General features: G+C 43.3%; 1 protein-coding gene across 1 annotated transcript in view; it reads right to left on the bottom strand.

The window, feature by feature from the left end:
* Window positions 1-3,160: 3,160 nt before the first annotated feature.
* The window catches only part of PIGR (polymeric immunoglobulin receptor), a 40,777-nt gene continuing 18,133 nt past the window's right edge, over window positions 3,161-25,804 (bottom strand). The window contains 11 exon segments of the mRNA XM_075122125.1: window positions 3,161-3,827; window positions 4,829-4,887; window positions 5,527-5,655; window positions 6,176-6,294; window positions 7,086-7,188; window positions 8,243-8,557; window positions 9,130-9,453; window positions 11,196-11,525; window positions 12,213-12,551; window positions 13,763-13,860; window positions 15,914-16,085. Of these exon segments, the coding sequence (XP_074978226.1) occupies window positions 3,750-3,827; window positions 4,829-4,887; window positions 5,527-5,655; window positions 6,176-6,294; window positions 7,086-7,188; window positions 8,243-8,557; window positions 9,130-9,453; window positions 11,196-11,525; window positions 12,213-12,551; window positions 13,763-13,860; window positions 15,914-16,085 (2,066 nt within the window). The 3' untranslated portion in view covers window positions 3,161-3,749.

The following is a 25,804-nucleotide window of genomic DNA, read 5'->3' as shown; positions in this document are numbered from 1 at the left end:
ACATTTTCTTGAACATGAAGACTATGGGCCTGATTTTCTTCCTGTTTACACCAGTTTCACATCATGCCAATGCCACTGACTTCAGGGCAGTGACGTCCCCTTGTTTACACTGGTGTTACTGAGAGGAGAGTCAGACCCAATAAACCTGAATCAAAGCCCATCATAGTCATTGGAAAGACTCCCATTGACTCCAATGGACTTTGGGTCAGGACCCATGTTCAAAATGTCTGAGTGTGGTTTAAAACTCTTCACTTCTCCTTTTTCTCCCACTCTGCGTCATGCCTCTTCTCCCTGAAACAGACTCCCACTTTCCATATGTCAAGTACCCCCCGCTTCTTAAAACCCTCCATGAAACTTTCCGACATTTTCCCTTGAACCTTCTCACGTGTGAACCACTGTCCCATGTTTTGTATTTGTCTATGTTTGGTTGGAACCTCGTTACAGCAAAGGCCCTCTCTAATGTCTTCAGCAAAGTTCAATGCATTTATTCACCGCTCTGTGCAATGACAGTGCCTTAGGCAGCTGATTTGCTGAGACCACCTGTTTTTCATGCTGACCAGTTTTGTCTCATTGTTACTTTGTTCCCCTGTCTGTCTCCACTTCTTGTCTCACCTCATATACTCAGACCATAAGCTCTTTGAGGAACCTGACCCCTGACTGTGGTCCCTAGGAGTGCTGTCATGGAAAAAATAATTAATGTATAAAACTTTTAAGAGTTCACAAATAAGGCAATAAGAGAACAGGTTGGTTAGAGAAGTACAAGGATCTGGCACTAACCAAAGGACTCAGACTTGTTTGTGCGTTGTGCTATTTTTTATTAATTTTTCCCGTGGCTTTTCCAAGTATCAGAAGCAGCACAGGAACCAGCACACAGGCCCCCAGATGCTGCAGTGAGCATGAAATAATTCGAAATGTCTCAAATACAAGGTCTTTTTGCCCTAAACTTGCTGCCGCCCCAGCTGCCCTTCACTGAGATTTGACGGGAGCCTGTGTCAACAGATTGATGGCTGGTCAAGTGTGTTTTTTGTACCAAACGCTATGGAATGAGGAAGGTCAGTATTCCTGTCTCAGGATCCTAACCAGATCTTTTGGTTTTCTGGATGAAGGATTCTATTGATAGCAGGTGTGCAGCTGTTTGTTCCCTCTGCTTTAGCCCATCTCCATATCTGAGACAGCCACTGGAGTTCACCTGACAGTCAGTGCCGGTGGCCTGTTACCCTGATGATCTCAGAAGGGAGACGTGAAGGCCCCACCAGAGGGGATCCTGGCACCTAGAAGTGAGGATGGCAAGAGATAAGGGTTTAATCTGGGTCAGATTTTCTTCCTCAAACCAGCTCCTTTGCACCGTGCAAGGGGCATAAAGAAGCCTGAACCGGGCCAGATGAGAACCCCCTTGGTGAAAAGCCAGGCACCTCCTGTGATGGTGCCCCCCATAGGGCTTTATGGAAATATGCTTATGAATATATATGACATAACTGGAAGATGTTCTATGCTACATATGCCATGTAACATATCTATGTAAAGGGTATGATCTACTGAATCTATTAATCCTATTTGCATGTATCATTTTTGTGTTCAAAGTTATGAATATTGGCCATGTATTGGCTTGAGTTCTAAATAACCTTAGTTGAGCATTTGGTCAGTTCCTGGAGAAAGGAATTCGCCAAGTTAAGTGCCCAGTCAAGAAGCACTTAAGGAACAATGCATCTTGGAAGGCTCCAATCCACATAAGAAGTCTTCCTGGAGACATTCAAGATGCCACGTGGCTGCTGCCTGTAAAACTGTGAGTCATGCATGGACATGTGACTTGTCCAGGTGACTCCAGAACTCCATCTTGGAGCTGGACTTTGCATAGGAGAGAGGAGGGGGTCTCCACCTACAAGAGAAAGTCTATTTAAGCCCATGGGAGACCTCTCCATTTGGTCTTCATCTGGCTAAGGAGATAGCCTCTCCACCCCCAAGGATACCTGAAAGAAACTGGAACAAAAGACAGTAACTACAGGGGGTGTGAGTGATTGCTGGACCTGGACTAAAAGGAGATTAGTCTGTAAAAGGAAGCTTACTGGAACTGGTGAGGTTTTGTCTGTATTCAGTTTTATTAGACATAGACTTGCGGGTTTTATTTTATTTTGCTGGGTAATGCACTTTGTTCTGTCTGTTACTACTTGGAACCACTTGGATCCTACTTTCTGTATTTAATAAAATCACTTTTTACTTATTAATTAGCCCAGAGTATGTATTAATACCTGGTGGGGGCGGGGGAGACAAACAGCTGTGCATATCTCTCTATCAGCGTTATAGAGGGTGAACAATTTATGAGTTTACCTGTAAATTTATTTAGGGTTTGGACCCCATTGGGAGTTGGGCATCTGAGTGTCAAAGACAAGAACACTTCTGTAAGCTGCTTTCAGTTAAGCCTACAGCTGTTAGGGGACGTGGTTCAGACCTGGGTCTGGGTTTGCAGCAGGCTAGCGGGTCTGGCTCAAACTAGGCAGGGCACTGAAGTCCTAAGCTGCCAGGGCAGGAAAGCAGGAGCAGAAGTAGTCTTGACACATCAGGTGGCAGCTCCCAAGGGGCTTTCTGTGATCCAACCCATCACACCTCCATTTTCTGTGCCTATAATCACCCATCCCTTGTGTAGGGGAAGTGCTGGGGACAGGAGAGGATGGGCAGCTGAGCACAGTTGTGCTCTACCAATTCTCAGTTGGTGTACGGTTCCTTGGGGACCATAGCCAGCTGGTTTTGAGTCAGGTTAGTGCAGCCCCTGGGAGGGACATAGGAGGTCTTGATCTGAGTGTTCTTGACACCTAGAAGACAGACCAGCAAGAGAAAAGAGTTAGATGCCAATCTTTCTAATCCCCCTGTGCTGCTGTAATTTACACTGAGATCTTGACTGGCTCCCAGACAATCCCCATCCTTACTCCACTATAATGAGCAGATCCCAGCCCAGGAGAGAATCTAGCCCTATATGTATATGTTACAGTATGGTATAAGTGTACCTGGTGTCTCCAGAGGCTTCTGGTTTTGAGTGACGAAAACTAGGAGATAATCCCAAATCCCAAGTGTTTTTTATCCCTCGCCAGCCCCTTGCAAAAATGTGCCCCTCCCCATGGCATTCACTCCAGGTGGTATCAGAAATTGAACAGAATAACTGATCTGCTAAAATACAATCATATTCTTTATTGGTTGTGAAGAAAAAACAATTCCAGGCTACTTGTCCGGCCTACAGGTACTGCCTTATCGATTAAAACGCTCACAGGAATCAAAAGAGAGACTCACATTGTTCTAAAATATTTCCTGGTGCTTTAAAATCAAATGAGATGTGAATCTTAAATGTATCCTTAGGTCACTGCCATCCTTGGGGCTTGGTGAACTCCAAAAGGTGTGAGCCCAGCCTGCAGGAGAGCAAAGGCATTAGACCTTTATTGCTATTTCACCTCAAATCTGCTTGAAATGAGATCCTTTGCCCTAAAAAAAAGGGGGGGGGAATCAAACTTCTGAGGGTTCAGCTTCCCCAAGGCAACTTATTTTTGACCAGAAGATTCTTATTATATCACCGCTCACAACCTCATTACAAATCTTTGAGGAACTGAAAGATCTAGATGTAGCAAAATGTTTGACAGTAAGAAATAGTGCAACTTGCAGATCTGTTGTTCACTGATTCAGAACACAGGATCCTTTTCAATCATTATTGCTTTTTGCTTGTACCATCTTCAGGAGCAATTGTACTGGGACAGTCGAGGAACTTGTTAAGCCTGTCCTTGGGCTACTTTGTTCGCTTGAAGCAGGAATGTGGTGTAAGCAAGATCAGCCTCCTCCTTGGAACCCTGAGTAAAAGGAGAGGAGAGCTTGCTTTATTTCCAAATTTTTCTCATATCATAAAGACACTTTGCACTTGTCAAGTGACTTTCAGCTAAGGATCTCAAAGAAATTTACTAACAGGTTAATTCAAAGATACTAGAAGAGCATTCTTCATAAGAACTTTGAAACTTGTTCCCTATTCTCACCACCTTGGTCCAAAATAGCCCAAACGTGGCCTTCTGGCAATGCTGCAAAAGCCTATTTATTCTATAACAATTTGGGGGGCAAGTTCCTAAAGGTGTAAGGGGCTTTTCTGATGCTTTGATTTACTGTTTGGGCTCCTGGCACCATTAATTGTTAGGGCACCTAGAACTGTTTGTTGTGGACTTTTTTTTAATAGTTGTTGACAGCTTGAGGAACAATAATCCGTAACTAAGCCTTACAGCACTCCTGTGGGATGTGAGCATATCTTTATCTCATTTTACAGCTGGTTAAAGTGACTTGCCTGCAATCACACACAAAGTCAGGAGTAGACTTTGCAATAAAACAAGGGAATCCAGACTTCTAGTTCTCCCACTCAAACCACCATACAGCACTCCTTCCTGGCATTAGAGAACTACTTGGTTTAACAGAGAAGAACCCGAAAGCAGCTGGATCACTGTGGCAGGCTCACAGCTCCTATTGATCCAGTAATCTGGCAGTTTTGGATTTATCAGTCTCCTCGCCCAGACTCAGGCTTCCAGAACAATAACACCTGCTAATATTTCCAGCGGAACTGAAACCATGAATCAAAGCTAAGTGACTGCTGTTGAGTTCTATGCTCTAATGATGTAGGTGCAGCAAAGGGTTAGAAACTCCAGTGGAGAGGCTGCAGGTGTGATGCTGAATAGGCTGCTAATTGAGAAGTAGTTGACCATAAATAGGGCATACAGGGAGGAAAGGAGCTTTTGCTGCTGAAGCTCTGCTGCCTGAAAGAAAGACTAGGCTGTATGCAGCACTTTGGGTTATACATTCTAGCGGTTCTTACCCTTTTCACCTTCGGTGGTTCTTCTGCACCTTCAGCATTGCCAGGGGTAGTTATAAATTCTGAAAAGCATCGGAGATGTTAGGGTACTCTGCATGGGAGATCGTGCACTGTAGGCCAAGCCCCACTTATTCAGTAACTCCTACATGCACTAAACTGCTGCTGATGTTCAAGGTACAACTTCTTCTCTGGGATGGATGTCAGGCTGAAGTACTAGTACCGTAAAGCTTTTGCAAACGCAGACACGACACTTCCTTTCCCATGAGCCAACTGTGCTGCATCTGCATTACGTGCTAAGCATCCCTGCGTATTGAGCCAGGAAGCCTCTAGATTTCTAGGGTAGAACAAACATCTTTGTGTTTCTTTAAAACAAGTTGTATTTTCTGTTTCCAAAGATGGCAATCACCAGTGAGACAATTGCCCACACACTCAGTTTGGCATTTAATATTGTAAGCACTTCTGGGAGAATCTGTTTTATATTTAGCCCAGTGTAGAAACCATCCATTTTGCAGTTGCTTGCTAGATACGTTTTTTTTTATTTTAAGTTTTGCTTTTGCACAACAAAGTGAGAAGATCCCAGTATCTTTTTAGTAGCCAGCAGCCTCAATGCAGAATCCTCTTTATCTGCACTATCCCCTAGGCCAGTCATTTCTTTACCTCAAGATACGTTATGGGTGGTAAAGTTTTAATATGGAACTTACCATCCACTCCTCCTATCTGGGTCTCCTGAGCATCATTTATGCCCACATTGTCCTTCGCTCCATAATCTGCAGCATTCTCAAATTCTGACATGCTAATATTTGTTCGGTAGCTTCCAACCGAAACCAAATCTGTTAAAAGGGAGGCAGAGAGCAGACATACACACACAACATTATTTAATACAATGAGCTCCTTTGTTTTATACTTTCAAGGTTTTCTTCAAGCTTTCTGCTACTGCCTGGTTTTTAGAGAGAGACAGCTATAGATCTGAGCACAGGGCTGGGGGAGCGAAAGCTCTAATGCCAGGAAGACATGGCTCTTGTTGCAGCCTCATTTTCCCTGTCTGTAAAATGGGATGGTGGGAGGGTCAATCAGCTAGACGTAAAGTGCTCTGAAGTACAATAATATTATTGAGTCCAGGCCATACATATTATACTTTGCCAACAATGTTTTATGTGGAGTTTCTTTGTTCCGGGGCAAAAGGCTGGGACACTGTTCCCACCATTCCTATATGAGTGCTCTGACGGGGAGGCCCATAGGAGCAGCCCAGACCAGTACAGAGACTGTTGTACATGTCATACACCTTCTACCTCCAAATCTACAGTATTCCCAAAGCTCCCTGGGAGGCTAATAAAGAAAGTTAGGACTCACCTGTGCGCTTCAGGAGCCTAAATTTAACAACCACAAAGGCTGTAGCAAGGAGCAGACACACAGCAGCAATGGGGAGCAGGACTGAGAGAATCACCTTAGAGCTGTCATGTTCCTGAGAGCTGGAAAGGGAGCAATTGAGCAAAACACATGTGTGATCCCTGTGATTTTATATTGCTCTATCCAAGACTGTATAACACAGATGAACCAGCATAGCCTAGAAGATCTATATAGAAAGCTTGTGTACAATTACATACACAGAAATGCTTAACAATGGCAAAATCATGGATAGCCACTCAAAATTCAGAATTGAGTGGGATTTTTTTAGAACAAAATCATCATTGCATTCACATAGTGATATTCATCTACAGATGTCAGAGCTATTAATAAACAATTAATAAAGCATCTTGACATTCCAATGAGGCAGATAAATATCTTTATCCCCGTTTTGCAGATGGGGTAGTTGAGACACCGATGGGTGAATTGGCTTCTCGCAATCCCAAAGGGAATGAGCGTTCCAGGTTCCTGGACCTCAGTGTACTGTTCTAGCTACGAGAACATGTTGCAACCTTTGTACCAACAGAAGCCTGAGAAGAATGAGTATTTGCCAAATGGCATTATGAGAAATGATGGATAAAAGTCAAAAAAATTGGAGTTCAGAGTGAATAAACCTAAGGAGTTTGGATGATTACCCAAAACTGAGCCAAAATTTTGATATGGGCAAAATTTTGCTGGGAAACATGAATGCACAGTCTCTGACAGTAATTCATACTCATTGGAACTGAACACATCAGAATACATGAAAACTATAAAAAAAAAAGTTTGGTTGTAAAAATGGACACAAGTTGGATGGGGCAGGGGAATTCTTACTCTTTTCCAAACCACTTTGGAACAAAGTCTTTGAGGGACAGACCTGGGTGAAGAGTTGTCATCTAGGACCCCGGCTCTGTTTCGGGAATTAATACTAACTTCAGAGCCTGTGTCGGAAACAGCATTGGAAGAGACTGCAATTTCAGCTTCAAACCGTAGCAGATGGAAGTGGTGGGTTATTTGCATCCAGCATCACGGCAGAGAGAGAGAGAGAGAAAACCCCAATATATTGTCAGCACTTGATTCATAAATAAGACAATTTTCAAAAGCACCTAAATCTCTTTTTCAAAATGTTCCCGTTGATTTTCAATGGAACTTTGATTCCTAAGTGATATTTTAAAACAGGAGTCACTTGTACCAAATGACCTCATAAGAAAATCTTGAGTGGTCTTCCTAGCCATGTATTAAAAATAGTTTTTAATCCCAAACTGTGTTACTAGTATGCTCCAGAATACGACTCAAATATTTGATATGCTTTTCACCATTTATATTGCATGTTACTTTTCGCATTTCACTCAGCAAGGACACTGCTTCCCTTTCATTTCTAGCCAGTTGCTCTTCCTGGTTCTCATGCATTAGTTAACACAAGGATATTGGGTTTGAGTTTCCAAAAACACATGGTTGTGTTTGCCCCCAACTTCCTCCAACCCTCTATCCCAAGAAAAAATTATCTTTATTTTAAATGTACTGAGATGGAGTTGAGCAATCAAGTTTCCCATCTATAAAATAGTACAATAGTCCTTATTTTCTTGTTCCCTGTGCTCTTCTCTATGTAAACTGTAAGCTTTTGGGGGCAGGGAGTGTCTCTTATGAGCACAAAGGGACCCTGGTCTTGGCCAAGCTTCCTCAGTGCTGCTGTAATATAAATAATAATAAATAAATAATAGGGGGCTGAAATGTAAAAGTGGTGCAGACTCCATTCTTTTTCCAGACTTGTTATAGTGACTGGAAAATGGAAGAATGCTGTAACCAATGCGTGAATGAGAGTTACAGCGATAAACATTGTGAACACCGTGAGATCCTTAGTGAAACAAAGTGTGGTCTGTCCAAGACAAAGGAGATTATGATGTTCTGAAATGCCACCACTTGGTGGTTGTTTCAAGATAGTGCCTCTCAATGGAATGACACCATTATGGGTGAGCATCATGGCTACAGAGAAAACCTTGCCTGTTTTGTCTTGTAATAAATCCTGAAGCTCACCTCCGTTTACTGTCAGGTACACTGCCATGGTTTCCCCATAGCGACCAGAATTGCTCACTCCACACCAATACCACCCTTGGTCTGTCTGTATTACTTGGTCAAAAGTTAGGTAGAGTGTCCTCTTCTCCTTGTCACAATTCACAACCAGGCCGGTTTGGTTTTGCTCAGAGGAGATGAGAGTTTGGCAGCCAGTATTACGCCACTTGCACCAGTATTTCTGGTGAGAATAATATTTGCATGGATAAGAGCATGGTATAGTGACCTGTGTACCAATGACTGCATCAATCTCTTTTGGTCCTGTTAAACCAGGTTGCCCTGTTAGAAGGGAAACAAAAGAGTGAGACTGATTTTGATGACTTGAACAATTAATATTCAGAAGTAATGTTATCAACAAGGTGTTAATAAGAATATATAATTACTATGTAACTACATGGTACAGAATGTATCTATGAGGGTAAACGCACTTTATATTGCTTTTGTAACACTTAAATGTACTATATATGTGTATGGATACATATATCCCTATGTACTTTATAGTGTGTATATATATGGCATTTAAATAGCATTTGTGTCAGAAAAGCTTGAAAAAATAGTGAAAATGTTTGGTGGGAAATTAGTGAAATCTTTGCAAAAAAATTTCAAACATTGTCCAAAAAAAAAAAGTTTCTGCTGAAATCTTGGACTTTTTGAAAAATTTCCACCAGCTCTAATTTGTACCTTAAAATGTCAAGCTTTACCCATTACGATTATGAAGCTAAGAATCAGAAAATAGTTCTCCTCAGGAAAGCGAGGCTCTGCTCTTTGATGCTGCTTTGGGAGGAACAAAGATCAGGTACCCGTATCGCTTGTGCTGGCAGAGACACTCATCACTACATGTGCTTTCATACCTTCTATAATCTTCAGCTCCTTTGTAGATTTCCTTTCCATATCTCCATCCGCCATACACCAGTAATATCCTGCATCCGCTGCTGTCAGCCGGTTCATTATTACCGTGAATGTTCCATTTTCCGGGTTATCATGCAGGACTATCCTTCCTTCATATGAATCTATCATACTTGCAAGGTTGTTTATTAACTGACTGCACCCATTCTTCCTCCATTTGCACCAGTATTTGAGTGTGTAATTCCCACGTGGATCATAGCGGCATTCGACAGATACTGAACCGCCTATGACTCCATTTATTACATGTCGTCCCTGGGGGACAGATGTCTCTGGAGATACAAAATGGAACATGTTCTGTTAGGCTCCTCTCACACATTTCATGTTGTGCTAACATGCACGCTGCGTGTGCCTCATGTGGTTGGTTGGGTCTGTTCCTTATAAAAAAACATTTTAAAGTAAAGTTAATTGCAGGGATGAAATATAACAGACTGACAATGCTGGCGCCTGCAGAACAGAACCATCACAGCATGGTCAGAGAGAGCTCACGTTTCCCTCACACACTGCCTCCTGCCAGCCCCCAGTGGAATAATGGGAGTCTTTCCCCTGACTTCTGTGGACTTTGGATCTGGCCCTTGTGCCTCAATCCTGAACTGGAGGGACCCCCCCCTAGAAGCCAGAGAGTAGTTCAATCCTCCACAGACCTGTCAAGAGAGCCAGCAAGGACACCAACGATAATGGGCATTTCCTTGTTGATTAAGGTTTAACATGAATGGTTCATGAGAAGTTTTGGTGTCCCCTTCACTTGGAACCTGTGGAGAAACCTGGGGCACAATGGCATGGCATCAGGCCAAACAATGTCTTCTCCACGCATCTGGGAATCCAAACACAAGTGGAACAATAGGAGCCACACATACCTCAAGAGGAACAGCAGCCACTTAAGGCAAGTCTACACAAGCTCTGCATTGGCGCAGCTGTGCCGCTGAAGCGTATCAAGTGAAGATGGAAGACGTGCTCTCCCGTTGTTATAATTACTCCACCTTGGCAAGAGGCGTAAGCTATGGCGGCAGGAGAGTGTTTCCTGACAACATACCACTTGTGTCACTTGGGGGGTGGGAGTGGTGAATTTTTCACACCCCTGAGCATCATAAGTTAAATCGACTTAAGCAGTAGTGTAGACCTGCCCTAAGATTATTGGTGCATCCAACTGAGCATAGAAATACCTTTGTCTTATTGCCTGTAGCATCTGCTCTTTGCACTTGTGCTTCGGAAACTAATCCAGAATGAAGCAATGAGGCTAATTTGCAGCAGGCAGATTATGCAAAGGGAGATCAATTCTAATAGGCAGTAGTCTCCCAAAGAAAGTGGTGGAAGCCCCATCGTGGGAGACATTTAAAACTAGACAGGAGAATAGACTGTAGGGAGCTACCCTGGGATGGCTGAGGGGCTAAACTGTATGGGCTCTGACCGGCTCCTACCTTTTCTAAATTCTGTAGTTCTTTCTCTTCATCTTGGATCAATATTTCTAAAAATTGCTTAGGCAGGCAGCCTTGTGGTCAGGAAAATGTGTCTGGGTTTTTTTTCTTCTATAGTCTGCATTTGAGATAAGCCAGTTAACTGGATCAAGCAGGAGTTTGCTCACCCCAATTCTGTAAAGAGAATTTGCCTTTTGCACGTGTCATCATGACCTTCTCTAAAGGCTGGCTCACACAGAGGGTTACAGCCTATCACAGCTGCCTACTAATGGAGTTACTTCTTCAACTCAAGTGATAGTTTTTCTGATGAAGGCTCAAGTTTAAACCCCTGCTGTCAACAGACAATGGACATTGCAACATAGAGTCTTTGGGAGAGGGATTTTTGTCTTCTTTTTTGTCTGTGGACGCACATAAGACACCGTTGGTAGCTAAATAGATGAAAACATAAAAGAATAACAAGTACACTTCTTGTTCTCTCTAGATAAAATTAAGAGTATCAGTGAGATTTTCAAGGGAAACTCAGACCCTTTGTAAATAAAATATTAGTCTCTTCAGACTGTTGGAATGGCTGAAATCTACACACCCTGGCCATCGCTCACCTTGGTAGACATGCACATCCAGTTCCTTGGATTCTCCTTTCTCTCCGTAAGTCCCAGCCCCACACAAATATACACCCGAATCTTCCTTCCTCAGCTGGGTCATATAGAGGCTGAATGACCCAGCAGGCTCCTGAGGGCTCAGCAAAACTCTCCCTTTGTAGTTTTCGTTAACGTTCCCGTAGGTGTCGATGACAGTAGAGCAGCCGGTTTTCCCCATTCTGCACATGTACTTCCTCTCACTGCCATATTCCGGGCCAAACACGCAGTTGATGGTCACAGAACCTCCCAGCTCAACGTAATAGAGTTCGGCTTCTTCAGGCACTTTTGGATCTGTGTGAATGATAGTCCAAGTCAGTATCCAGAACCCAGATTGTATTGCAGTTTACAACACGCTTCTATACCATGCCCTATTGCACTTCAGTAATCATACTCTTCTATACTTCTCTATACTACCCCAGACTGTACCATAGCCTACTCCAGTATAGTATACCTTACTGGACCATACCTCTATACACATTACCATACTTTTCAACCCTGCATCATTTTGTACCAGGCCACCCCATATGCACTGCATTGCAGGATATCTTAATGCACCATGCTACTGTGCACCATATCATATGTGTCTACGCTATGTCATAGGGCACTATTTACTCTCCCATACCACAGTAGACCATGTCGTGTCATGTACTATGCTATGCTGCACCACATGATCGCATATGGTGTTGTAAATTACAAACAACCTTTATTTTTGCTGAGTTAGCCCCTTCCACTCAGGAGAGTAGATAAATCAAGGACTGGTGGAGAATTTTGGCTGCTGTGAACAGAATTAGTGTATATCTCCTATTTTATATGGTACCTTTACATTATAGCAATGGGGGTGCTAGAAATGCAGAGATCTTGGTTATTACTCAAGGTACCAATCACCTTGCTCTCTTGGATATTGTCGATGGGGATAGATTTCCTAAACACAATTATTACAAAAGAAAAATAATATAAGAACCCCCAGGCTGTAGCTACCCTTGGAAACATCCAGCTTGACTCTGAAGGAAAGTCCTTTATCATTGAGACCAATGCCACATTTATAAAAGCTGATGTCCTTTTCCACTAGCTTTGAGATCTCAATGGTGAAGATGCCTTGCTCTGGGAAGTCTGTGATTGTCGCTCTGCCTGTGAAGTCTTGAGCAGTGTAGCCACTGGAAGAAATGACGGTCACACATTGCCTTGTTGATTCCTTGCACCAGTATTTTCTGTCGTGGCGGTTCACACTGGTGTGAGGGTAGAAGCATTTCACAGTAACTGATCCTCCCTGCAAACCAGTCACCTGCCTCGGTCCGAAGATGGGGCTTGAATTTAAAACTGGCAAGAGGAAACGTGTTTCATGTTATTCACTACAAATCAAGTTATTATTACACGAGCACCTTCAGGCCCCAATGGAGATCAGGGCTTCACTGAGCTAGGCACATAGCTACAAACACAAAATAAAAGACAATCCCTGCCCCAAAGAGTTTTCAGTCAAAATAGCCAGGACAGACAAAAGGAAAATTAAATGGCTTGCCCAAGGCCACATAAGGAGTCTATGGCAGAGCCAAAAATTAATCTCCTGTGTTCCAGTCTAGTGCCTTAGCCACAAACCTCAATTTGTTTCTGAAAGCGCTGTGAAATTTCTGTGGCAATACAGAGTGGCAATACAGAGTGGTAGTTACTTGTGATGGTTCATCCAAACCAGTTTAAGTAAGAACCAATTCAAACCTTCATGCCAAACTTGAAATGAACCTCACTGTTTTAGCTCACTTGGCTTTTTAACATTCTTTTAATGTTCTTGCAACCTTGGATTTTGAATCATAGGCAGAAATATTAAATAGTTGTGAAAATAGTCACTGTTCTAATTATTCCATCCTGGCTCAAACCAGCATAGAGCTGAAATCTTGCAAAGCAGTGGGTCCCTGTCAGAGCTAGGCAACTCTTCCTTAATGATGGTTTCATCTGCTAGTTTTGTTGCAAACCCAAAACTCAGGTTTTGCCCATAGTTTCACTGAGTTTCAAGAACTTTTGAGGGGTTGGGGGGCCTGAATTTGCAGAGGTCCCTGGGGCTGATTTTATCTTTTAAAAGAAACAATGCTGAACATGATGGGTATTATATTATTTTGGGCCAAACCCAGGCAAATTGATTGGGCTAAGCTTTACACTGAAATTTTAGGTCCACTTGAACCCAAAACTCAAAATGAAACTCGGGCTGTGGAATCCAAACAACAAAATCGAGGAAAGGTTTCTGTGAGCCCCCAGGAACAAATACTGCAGTGCATCACACAGCTCTTGTTCCTAGGAGATTTCAGACGAAATACCACACCAATGAGAAAAAGACCAAGGAATGGGAAAGCCAGGAAATCTGATATATCAGCTGACTTGCCTGTAGTCTGAATGGTCTCAAGAGATCAGCAAGGGCTATAAAGAACATTCATCTATTTGGTCATAACTATGTATTCGCTGATAGCGACTATATAAGATTAGCCTTACACTGACTGTGCTAAACATCGACACATCTCTCACACTCTTGATTAGATACTTACTTCTTGCAGACTGAGCTTGGAGGAAGGAGAGCAAGAAGATGAACATCAAGAAAGTCATTTTCCTTTCAGATGCCTGGTTCCCCAACCTCTCCTGAAATCTGTAAATAACCACATTCAGAAGGTCACAGTATTTATTTAGTTGGATATTTAAAAATTTTTAAAACCACCTACTGAACTGGTCCATGATACAAACACCCTGAGTCATGTGTTCAGCCACGTGCATGGAGTGTTACCAGAAACATAGGCCTATAGCCATTTGTACTAACGGAAAAACAGTGTGATCTAGGGGTCACAGCAGGCAACTGGAACTCAGAGTTCTTGTGTTCTTGGCTCTACCATTGACTTATTATGTGATTAGAAATAGGTCACCTAATATCCATGGACCCTAGTTTTTTTCTTAGTAAAATGGGGTGTCAGGTTGTTTGGGGTGCAATCCAGACCAGTGAGGGGTTGAGTCACTACCTGCCTCATAACCGTAGGTGCCTCAAATGCTATGCTACTGTAACTCCCTGCCTGGGATGTTCAGTCAGCAGCAAGCATGCCGGTCACACCCTGAGTGTCTCTATAACGGCAGCTCTGATCCAGCAACTCTGAACCCAGCAGTCTGCCAGCAGCACATCAGTCACATTCCTGGTCTCTATCAGCCTTGGTTACTACCTGTAGAGTGGCCTCAGCACACTCCCAGTCCTGAATTTCCCAAAATCGTGTGCTCTGTAATGTCCAGTCCCCTCCTGGGCAGTTCAGAAAAAATAATGTTTATTTTTTCCCTCTAAAGTCACTTCACTGGGGCAAATACACCCTGCATTAGTTTATCGTAAAAAACCCAAATGTATTAACAACAGGACATAGGATAAATGATGCCAAGTAAAAGCAATAGAGTTTGAAAGGGTTACCAACAAACACAAGTGAAAAAACACATATCTAAAAGACTAAAACTTGATCTATCAAGGTACAGGCTTTATTTAAAATGTTTTGTCTCACCAATCCTTCTCCTTCCCAGCCATGGCTGTTTTTTCCTCTATCAGGACCTTCCACAGAAGTCCAAGAGACTGGCTTCCCTTGTCTTCCTAGGTGAAAGATGTTTGCCTAAGTGGCATTCAGTTCCTAGAGACTTCACCCCCACCTTGTTGAAGCACCCATCCTTCTCAGCTCACAAAAACTCTGTCCCCTTTTGTCTGTACTCTCATATCTCTGCTTATATCTCCCAAAATTTAATGACGTTGCTTCAAGAGGCAGGATGACTTCATTCTTCCCTTCCTGTGGGCTTTCCATTTCCCTGTATGTAAACAGAACTTCCATTGTCTTGATTCCACCATGCTTAGTTTACATAGGAGACAGGCAAATAGCTGTTACGTTCCCTCCTGTACGGGAGAGACGTGTTTCTCCCTTTGTTTGGACATAGACTGTAAAGCCTTATATCAATAAGTATCCATAATTCCTTAACATCCATAAGTGTTAATACATACATTTTATGATGATATTAAACACCAGTGTGTCATTAGTTTTCATAAACACCTATTTGATACACTTTAATAATACAATAATATTGTATACAATCAGTTGATTCAGTTGCTTATCACTTGAGGTTCAGCCCCCTGTCTTTATAGATCAGTAAACTTTCACAATGTAGTCTCTGGAAAGTAAAAACCCAGAACAAGCTTCTCTCTCCTTCTGGGGGTGGGCATAGAGGTTCTACTGTCTCCTTGCCCACTTGATAGATTTATTTACCTGTGTGATGGGGTGTCCCCCACCCCCCACAACACGTACCCTGAAGGGGTTAATGGAGCCCAGATAGGCCAATTAACCTATTAGGCTGAAGGCTGGAGGAAAGCTCTAAGTAGGGGAAGCTCACCTATGCAGGAACAGGTATAAAGCCAGGGAGCTGAGAGCAGGGAGGGGACTGTAAGGAGGTAGTCTGCAGTAACTCCCTTGGATTTGGGGGCTATAGAGACAAGTAGCCCATGGTGACTCCCTAGGAGGAGGGAATAGAGAGGCTGGTAAACCCCAGAGATGGGGGAGTGCCAGGGTAAGAAGCAGCCTAGTGAGTAAGCAGCAAGGTTGGGGACTCAACTGACCTTGGTTGTGTGTGGTAGGGTGTGTGGTTGTGTGTAGCTGGGACCCAGAGTAGAGGGTGGGCCTGCGTTCCCTTACCTGCCACTGGGGAAGTGGCACTGGTGAGGCAGTGACTGGAAGACTGCCTGGGTCACTGTGCGAGTGACAGAGACTTTGAAGAACTGTCTCCTGGAAGGGGAGAACACCAAGTGACCTGGCTGGAGGGCCGAGTCACAGAGAGGATGCGGCAACTCCTGGAGCAAGAAAGAGGCTGCAGACCAGATTGAGAGAGGGAGTGACGGCATGCCACCGAGGAAGTGGCATTGTTTCTGGTGAGCTATTCCCCAGAACAGCCAGGAGGAGGTGCCAGACCTGTGGTGAGTGAGTGCCCATCACAAACTGATATGTAAAAATGGGCCTTCATTGTCTCTGCCTGAAGACAGGCTGGTCAGAGAATCAAGTGGCCATTCCGTTGTCTAAGGTACATTGTGCTTAAGCGTTGCTAGCCATGCACATTTTAAGACTATAATTTTAGCACATGGTCATAACATTTTGCACAAACCCTGTGTATACATCATACAAGAATATTAATGCTCGGCAAATTACTGGTTTTCCAGTGATACCTTACCTGACATCTTTTTAGGTACAGATTGTAACCATAGTTGAGTTGGGGTACACTGCATTGGTCAGGCCAGCTGAAACTCCTAGCCTGATACCATTAGGCCTCTAGCTATCTGGCATCAGGATGTTCTTAAAGTCATGTGGGGATAATCATAGTAACCTGTCTCCCGTGGGGTATTGCTATGCTAAATGAATTAATGTCTGTTAAATTCTGTATCGTCTTTGCATAAAAGTCACTATAGTCTGTAGGCCTGCTTTCAGAAAGATTGCTTGCAAAGGTCTGATTTCCATCCATTAGAGGGCAGTGGTATCATACAGAAAGTACCATCTAGTGCATATTTCCTGTCTATGGTACAATGGCATTCTAAAACAATCCAGTCTGGGCAGTGTTAGCACATGAGTTTCTGTAAGAATGAAATGAATTATATGAGAATAAATGTACAGTAGATCTCTGCCCAGTGGAAGGTTTCCATGGATAATTTACTCTGGAGGACCAGGCTTGGACCACAGCATTCCACAATATGACGTTAATTATTTTTGACTCTTGGTACAATCTTGGTTTGGAGAATGGATTCATCCGGTGGTGGTCTCTGTTCTGGAGACACTCTCTGTACAGAGAATGAGTCAGACACCTGGATTCTGTAACCCTGAACAGTCTGTAAAAGCCAATAGTTTTCTACAACAGTTCAGTATTTGTAAGGCATAGTCTTACATTCAGGATGGCAGCCTGCACTATGGAATTTCCTTGCTTCATGTTCCCTTCTGCCCCCTGAGTTCTCTTGTTATGAAGGTCACCTCAAACCTACTCTGTGTGTGTGTGTGGACATCATTATGCTAAACCACTGCTCAGAGCAAAGTATTAGGGCTTGTCGACACTTACAGCGTTGCAGCTGTGAAGATGCTACCTACACCGACCGGGAGCGGCTCTCCTATCAGCACAAATATTCCACCTCCCTGAGAGGCAGTAGCTATATCAACAGGAGAAGCCCTCCCGTCGACATAGCGCTGACCACAGCAGGCTCAGTTGAGTCAGTATAACTTCATCGCTCAGGGATGTCGATTTTCCACACCCCTTGCTGATGTACTTACACTGACATAAGTTTGTAGTGTGTACCAGGGCTCAGTCTTCTCCAGATGAGAAATGGGCCTGATCTAACCCCCTGCCCCAGATTTTAGGTTTTAAAAATCCAAAGCAAAATCCGGACCCACACTCCTAGCCTTATTATGGGCTGAACGCAAACCTAGATCCAAACACCCCTGAACTTTGAAGGGGCAGGGGGAGGCATGAGTAAGAAAGCCAGACTGGGATCTGGATCCAAACTCTTCAACTTGGGCCCATTTCGGAACAAAGCCCCTTTTCAAGAGTTTGGTGCCTCAGTTTCTCCCTTCTGCTTTTTATCTTTAATCACCCAGCAGGAAGAAAGATTGCTCACTTGGCATCACATTGGTTGCCAAAACCATGCCTTAAAAACCTGCTTCCATAGCTCCCGTAAGACTATATTTGATTTCTGACCATTGTTCTTCTGCCCTTTTCAATCACAGATGCAGATCTAAACAAAGTTTTTCCTCTTCCTTCCCCCCCCCCCCCACCGCAACTGCTGTTAAGTCAATGGGAGATGCAGGTACTCAACATCTTTGAGAATTAGACTTAAACTGCAGAGTACTTGTCACACCCCATCTATCATAATGTATCCACTGCTACACAGCATCCAGCCAGGGGAAGACAGATTAGGTCCCCCAAAATGAAACCAGGTGTCAAGGATCAAAATTCCAAACACTGGGGCATTAAAACTCTCCTAATCAAACTGTGCACATCTTAATCTGAGTCTGTCTATAATTCATGTTTCAGAGTAACAGCCGTGTTAGTCTATATTCGCAAAAAGAAAAGGAGTACTTGTGGCACCTTAGAGATTTAACCAATTTATTTGAGCATGAGCTTTCGTTTCTCAAACCTTCATATGTCCCAAATCTTTAATGGTTTGGATGGGCTTTTGAGTGATGGGCTGGAAGGAACTGGGGTTCTTAATATTTTAAACCTGCTTGCCTATCACTGAATTATTGAGAGCACTGGATTGTGTATGTGTGTGTGCAATGCATGATCAGTGACCCATCAAATAATCCAGGGAGCGGTGGTGTTTGATTGTTCAATTACCGAGAATACGATGGGTTACCAGAAAAGTTGTGCAAATAGCCAGACTGGTTTGTTCTCTGGGCATCAGGTGACAGGCTTAATTTTATAAGGGGTATTTCCCAGCAAAGAGAGGGTTTTATTTCCTCCTTCAGATAAAAGGTGTTCTGTTGTGCTTTCTTTCTCTTGCTGAGATATCTAATTGTTCAATGGCTACTTGGTTGTAGCAAATAATTAACTCCTGGAGCATGAAAAATGCCCTTAACTGGTCACCCCCAGAAGAAGCTGGTAAGATAAACAAGACCCACTCAGCTGCAGAAAACCAAATCAACACAAAAATGGGCCCTGCTTTTTGCAGCAGTTACTGTGTTTTATTGGAGCTGACCTTGTTGCCTAAGGACCAGCTCGTCTCTGCCTTGCCAGCCTAGGAGAGGTGGGGATAGGCCAGGACCCCACGCCCTTCCCCCTCCTTCTTTGACAAGATTAAACAGCCCAAGGGAGAGGTAGTGGGAGAAGTGAAAAATCTCTGTGGAGTCAGCAGTTAGGCTGGCTTCATTGCAAATAGTCAATCATTCTGTGGTTCTTTATGGTCGATATTTGTTGTTAGGTAACAAAGGAACATCAGCTGTGGTCTGTGAGCTCCTTGGAACACAGCTGTAGCTTTGTTCAAGGACACCTGGAATGTAGGAGCATGTTCTGGTTTGTGCAGGTGTGTTAAATTGCATGTGTGTGCATAAGATCATGCAAGCATCCATGCATCCATATCAACACAAGTGCACGTGTGTGTGTTTGTGCATGTGTGAGCACAACTGTATTCACATGGGTTGGCAAACACATTTATGATCACTGAAACCATCCACTGGGTTACTGGCAGTCAAATCCTATTGGAGACTTAGTCCGATTCCTTCACTGCAAACACGGCATTTATGGAGAAAATGTCCCCCAAGTAACTAGCTCAAGCAAGTACAATCAGCTGTTGCGTAAATTGCTCTTTGTCTGATACCTCCATGGCAAGCGTGAAGATAGGTCTGAGGATGAATGTCACAGGAAAGCCCCTTTTCTCCTGCTGCGTATTATGCACTTCGCTCAGGAAGAATGCCATTTCCCAGGTACAGACAAATGGCACAAGCAAGCTTTGCTGCTCTGTCTACAAGACCCAGGCACTATCCAAGACGCTGGAAGAGAATTTTATCAAACCTCTGTTGCTGACAGGGCTCTTGCTTCATGGTGCTTCCAAAGACCATTTGATGCTGGATTTGCAGATACAGTGTGAGACTGAACATCAGGCTACCCGCAGAAGGGAAATTAATGGAGTACTGGTGTGAAGGGGAATGCAAGTAAGTACCATTGAAATTCACTAAACTTTACTGCTTGTGCAGATAAGAGGCCCCTGAAGGGGAGAGAGGGTGAGAGGATGAGGCAGTTACTGTTTGCCGGGCACTGTCAAAGGGACTGAAGAGGATTAAAAGCAAAGTGATATGCCATCTATATTGCATTCTGACCAGTGATGAAGAGGGTTTATAACATCCATGGTGCATGTTTGGTTTAGAACAATGAGTATGCTCTAAATTTTTGTTCTACTTACATAAATCTGACATCTATTGAGACGTGCACCAGCTCGAACACTTGACTAAGCCTAATGAACATGGCGGTAGAGTGTTGAGACTGGTTTCTGTCTAGTGAAGTGTGTTTGTGCCCAGTCTGTGCACTACAGCCCATCTGCATAGGTATCTCATAAAGGTTTTTATCATGGGTTTTCAGGAGTACAAGAGGAGAAAAATAGCCTTTCTTTGTTAGTACATATTAGGATGAAAGCTTGGCCCCACTCATGTCAATAGTAAAATGCCCATTGACTTCATTAGAGCGAGGATTTCACCCCAAGTCTCCAAAATAGTGTCATCTGCACCTCCGTTGTGAACATAGGAATTGCCAGACTGGATCAGACCCAAGGCCCATCCAGTCCAATATCCTGTCTCTGACAGTCACCAGCACCAGCTGCTTCAGAGGCAGGGGCAAGAAACCCTGCAGTAGGCAGGGATCGGATCACCTGCCCACAGGGCAAGTTTCTGCCTAACCCCTCGTTAGAGGCTGGCTTATCCCCTGAAGCATGAGGGCTTATATACCTTCCAAATCTTTCTGGTGAAAGATGACCTTGATTGCGTTGAGATTTGAAAATGGTTATACATACAATTAATAACTCTACTTCGCACTTTGATCCAAAGGTCTCAAGGCATTCTGCAAACTTCAGTTATTTCTATTTACATTTCATGTGAGTTTACAATAGGCTGCTGGTTGCCGGCTGTGCTGTGTAATTAAATGGGATATCCCTGTATTTTTCAGAGTAGCAGCCGTGTTAGTCTGTATCCGCAAAAAGAAAAGGAGTACTTGTGGCACCTTAGAGACTCACCAATTTATTTGAGCATAAGCTTTTGTGAGTGAAGTGAGCTGTAGCTCACGAAAGCTTATGCTCAAATAAATTGGTGAGTCTCTAAGGTGCCACAAGTACTCCTTTTCCCTTTATGTTTCTCATTCTTACTCCAGCTCCTCCTTAGAGATAACACACCTGTCCAGACAGACCACTTCTCCAGAGGGATTCTGATCCTTCTCAGATAAGGAAGGGCGCCGCTTGGCAGACCAGGGTGGCCCAAGGAATTGTGAATGGGATAGACCCCTTCACCCATGGGTCATCAGGTCAAATACATCTTAAGCTGGGACTGGCCAAAAGTTTAGTGTCTCGTACACAATGAGCTGGGTGGGAGAGGAGGGGCTCAGTCCAGTTATTGGTGGAGAAAAGCATGCAGCCCACCTTCCATAGCTGCCCCCTTTGTTGACAGTTTCAGTGAAGAGGCCCAGGATTGAATGGGCACTGGAGGCTGGACTGTGCTGTCCCCTAGACTGTGCTGTCCCCCACTGATGGGCTCACTCTAGGCCAGGTGTGAGAAATGTCAGAGGGGTGGTGTGTTGGGGGGAAGCTTGGACTGCCGCTGCTTGTGTTGTATCTATGCATACAGACTGAGGAGATCGGTCTTCAGGGCTGCCAATCCAAAAATCTTCCACTCAGCATTAAAAATCACTTGTCAAAATGCACTTAAAAATAGAAATATTAAAATCACAGAGAGAATCTGCATGGAGGGAGTGGAAGAGGCTGGTAAGGAAGGGATGAAAGGAAAAGATCTTGTATCCCCACTGTGGTGGGAGACAGCAGGCTGCCACTGTGCAGGGAAATGTGACCAATATATGTGCAACGGAGCGGGAGGAAGCTGTGGTGCAGAAAGTGTCTCCTACAGGGTCTGTCTGCATTCTCTCATGTTTTCTTCGGGTTTGTACTGCCTGCATGATTGAAGCTGCTTTCTTTTTCTCTCTTTCTATATAAACAGAAAGCAAAATATCTGAAGAAAAAACAAGCTGTGCCAGTTCCCACTGATACTCTTTGCCTCTCAGCAAATAACTGGCATGGGAACAAACATATGGGTAGGCTTGTTTTATCAAGCAAGGCACAGGTGTGTGCTGGCCTTGTTTGTAAATTCCCCTCTGCAAAATTCAAAGGTCAAAATCCTCAGCTGATCTAAATTGACAAAACTTCATTGAAGTAAATCATCTACTCTCATTTATATCAGCTAAAGATGTGGCCTGTAATTTTTATGAAAGGATACGGCTTGTCTTGCTATTTAGGTGGAGGGGAAAATCTGTTTGTGCTTGTATTTTAACGAATGAATTGCATTACAACCACAGCAACACCCCAGAACTGTGCATTTTCCAAGTCCACAATACCAAAGCTTTGGATTCATGCTTCAGGATGAGGCAGGCACTATTTCTGTGTGTGTGTGTGTGTGTGTAAAGCACTCAACACAATGATTCTGATTGAGGCTTCTGGACATTACTGTAATATTAATAACACAACCATACCGTTGGGTCATCTAGTCCATTCAACTCGCCCTCCTGGCCAGTGCAGGATTGTTCCTGATAGTGTATTTTCTATTGCTTTGACCAATCTAGTTTTAAACACACCAAGCAATGATCTCTCCTCCACCTCCTTTGGAAAGGGCTTCTAATATGCCTCTGTTCCACAAGGTAATAGATTTATTCTGATAATTCATCCTCCATTATCCTTTTTCTTAATGCTCTGGGATGATTTCTAATTGTGTTACCATCCTGAGATCTCCAGAGGAAATCAAGCAAAAAGGAAAACAAGAATGTTTCTCCCCGCCACCCCCATGGCCAGCCAATATAGACCTCACCAAGGACGCACAAATGCTATCATAAGGAAGATATGAGTCACTCTTGTTAAACAGACTAGAACATTGGTGTGAGCCTTGGTTATAATGGCCTGTAATATACCTCTTTGCACTGTTTTACTTGGATTAGACTGAAGTTTATTCTACTCTGCAAGAATGCAAAAAGCTGATTAGATATTTGCATATGAAACTTTCTGATCTCTTCCTGGTTAAGGGCAAGAATTTGGATTCCAGTCAGACAGTTTCTTAACATTGAAAAGTGCTTTATCCATGTATGTGGAGATACAAGAGCAGTTTTTGTGAAGGATTTTGCTACCTTCACTGGGTTCTCATGGTGTACATTCGTACCTGCACACTGTGTACGTCTACCTTCCAGCGATTGTTCACCTGGGAGAATCTGTCACTGAATCCCCTTTAGCCAAAACAAAATTTTACATTTGCATGAAACATATATTAATCACCCGGAAATCTTTGTTTCCGGTGATTGTCCATGTTCTGGTTGTTAATTATTATTTATATCGCGTTAGTGCGTCCAAGCCCATTCATGGACCAGCTTCCCATTGTGCTAGGCATTCTACAAACATGACACAAAAAGACGATCCCTATGTAGGTCTGGGACCTAATCAACCCCTCCCCCGCATCATATTAAACGAGCCTGCGTGAAACTCAGGGATTTCATCACTGCTGCAGATAAAGAATTAATCTATCTAGGCTATTGTATGGTGTCCATCCCTACAGATGCCAGTCACCTGTGAGAACAGCCTCTAGATTTGTGTTTGCATTAAAACCTCTCATTAACCTATGAGCAAAAAAAAAAGACTAATTCCCTCATTAAAACATTAGTGCCCCATATGTGCCATTAAAATTATAGGTTCTATCAGCAGTGCTATTAGAAGCACCTATCTTCAAGGCTTTTTTAGTATCAGTGGGACATAAATATTTACGAGGAACTTGATGTGTGACTCAAGGGCTCTGAGTGTGATATGCCACCTTTCAGAAAAAAAACCCCAAGTTTGTATCTTTTGAATTGCAGGCGCATTTAAAGCGATTGAAGATGGTCTACTGCCCACAGTCCAGCTGCACCATTCCTAGAATCTTTGTGGCAAGGGAGGTGTCCAGGATGGGAGGTCTCCATGATCCCAAGAATGCTACAATTGCTTTAGGCCCAATTCCCCTACGTGGCAGATTGCTGGGCCGCAGTCACGAGAAATAGACACGTGTCCAAAGCTGGGAATGGGCGACAGGGGTGGATCACTGGATGATTACCTGTTCTGTTCATTACCTCTCTGGCACTTGGCATTGGCTACTGTCGGAAGACAGGATACTGAGCTAGATGGACCTTTGGTCTGATCCACTATGGCTGTTCTAATATCACTTCTTCTAGGCCACAATACAATAAATGTAGCCAGTGGGGGAAAACTGGATAAAAGAAAACTGAGGGCAGCACCTGGAAAGCAGCAGTGCGGCTTGTAACTGGAAAGAAGCGCTGCACAGGAGGTAGCCCTGCTCACTAGATCTGATTAGAGATTTAGGAAGAGTGCGTTTCCGGGGTTAGAGCAAGGGATTGGGTGTCAGGACGCCTGTCTTTTCTCAGCTCTGCCACTGCCTTTGCATGCAACTGTGGATACATCTGTGTCCCTCATCTGTAACGTGGGAACAGTAATGCATACATGGTGTAGGTAGTATAAGAATCTGAAAGGGCTGGCTAAGAATAGACTGCCTTCACTACAGGCCTGCTGCAAGTCTAAATTCACTCATATTTATGTGCTTTGAGATTCTCAGTTTAAAAATACTCTGGAAGTGGGCATATGAATCTTTCTTTGATTTTAACTTTGTAGTCCTTTCTATCTTTGTGTTTTTCTTCTTACTCAAGTGAAACAGTGAGAAACCTTTTTAAAAAGTTGCTCTCAGGGGCTGATCTCGGTTATACAATTGTAACGCCATAGACATTATTGGAGATGCTCCAGATTTGCACTGTTGCAACTGAGATCAAGATCTAGCCCCAGGATTTCGTAAGAACTGGTAATCAGCTGCTCTTGCTGCAGAGGAAAGTGCCAGAGCTCCCTATCCAAATTCCATTGACTCGGCTCTGTGAATGAACCCTAAGGAACTGGTATATGCTCACAGTACAGATAGCCTGGGGCCAGCAGTCTAATCCATTAGTCATTAACTATTGCTCTCAATAATGGCTAATGTTAAGGGAGCATTAATTACTTGATAATTAAAGCATTAAAATAACAGTGTACAGTTTGTAATTTTACCAAATGCCCTTTTTTAAAAACAATTGCTGCTGTCAAGCTGGTCACATTCACCAGGAACATGAACAGAATTAGTCACCTCTGGGTAGAAAAAGGGTCTTCTTTGGAATGGACTTTTTGTGTCTGCTCTAAGCATTGAGGAGCATGAGTTGGAAGAAGGCATTAATGGCTGCAGTAAAGCTTCCCGGCATTGAGTAGCTAATGATGACAGTGGCAACTTTCCTGAGTTTTCAAAAATTATTAGTGGGCAAGTTCACAAAATTCAGCAAAACACGATGAGCGTTTTCTAAATCAGACTGTTTCACTTCCCTCACTTTTGCCTTAGGTGAAAATAGAAGTTGTGCTGTATTGCACCTTGAAAGAGTATGAGGAAAAATGAATTTTTGTGTGCGTCACAAAACATTAGCATCCCTTGGTCTTTCACTCTTTTATCCAAAGCAAGACCTGTTCCAGACAAAGTCAGTCTAATGTGGTTTTATAAACGCAGTGGATAATGCTATTTCTAGACATTCTTGAGTTTGTAGGCTCATTCAACATAACTCAAAATGTTTGAGATAACAAAGATACAATAGAAAAATGTTTTTTCCCCCTCTACTGCCTTTTAAACCAATGTGTACCGCAAAGCAATGAGTAAGACACAGCAGTGCAGTTGCCTGATACAGACACAGATAGAGACCATTTTTTGCTGAGCCATAGCCTATATGCATCCTCAGAGGTTAGAACCTGTTATGTCATGAGTAAGGCTAAG

The sequence above is a fragment of the Caretta caretta genome, chromosome 21 (assembly GCF_965140235.1).
Source record: "Caretta caretta isolate rCarCar2 chromosome 21, rCarCar1.hap1, whole genome shotgun sequence".
In the NCBI taxonomy this organism is placed as follows: Eukaryota; Metazoa; Chordata; order Testudines; family Cheloniidae; genus Caretta; species Caretta caretta.
Note: the sequence above shows the minus strand (reverse complement) of the source record. Positions and strands in the feature narration are given on the sequence as shown.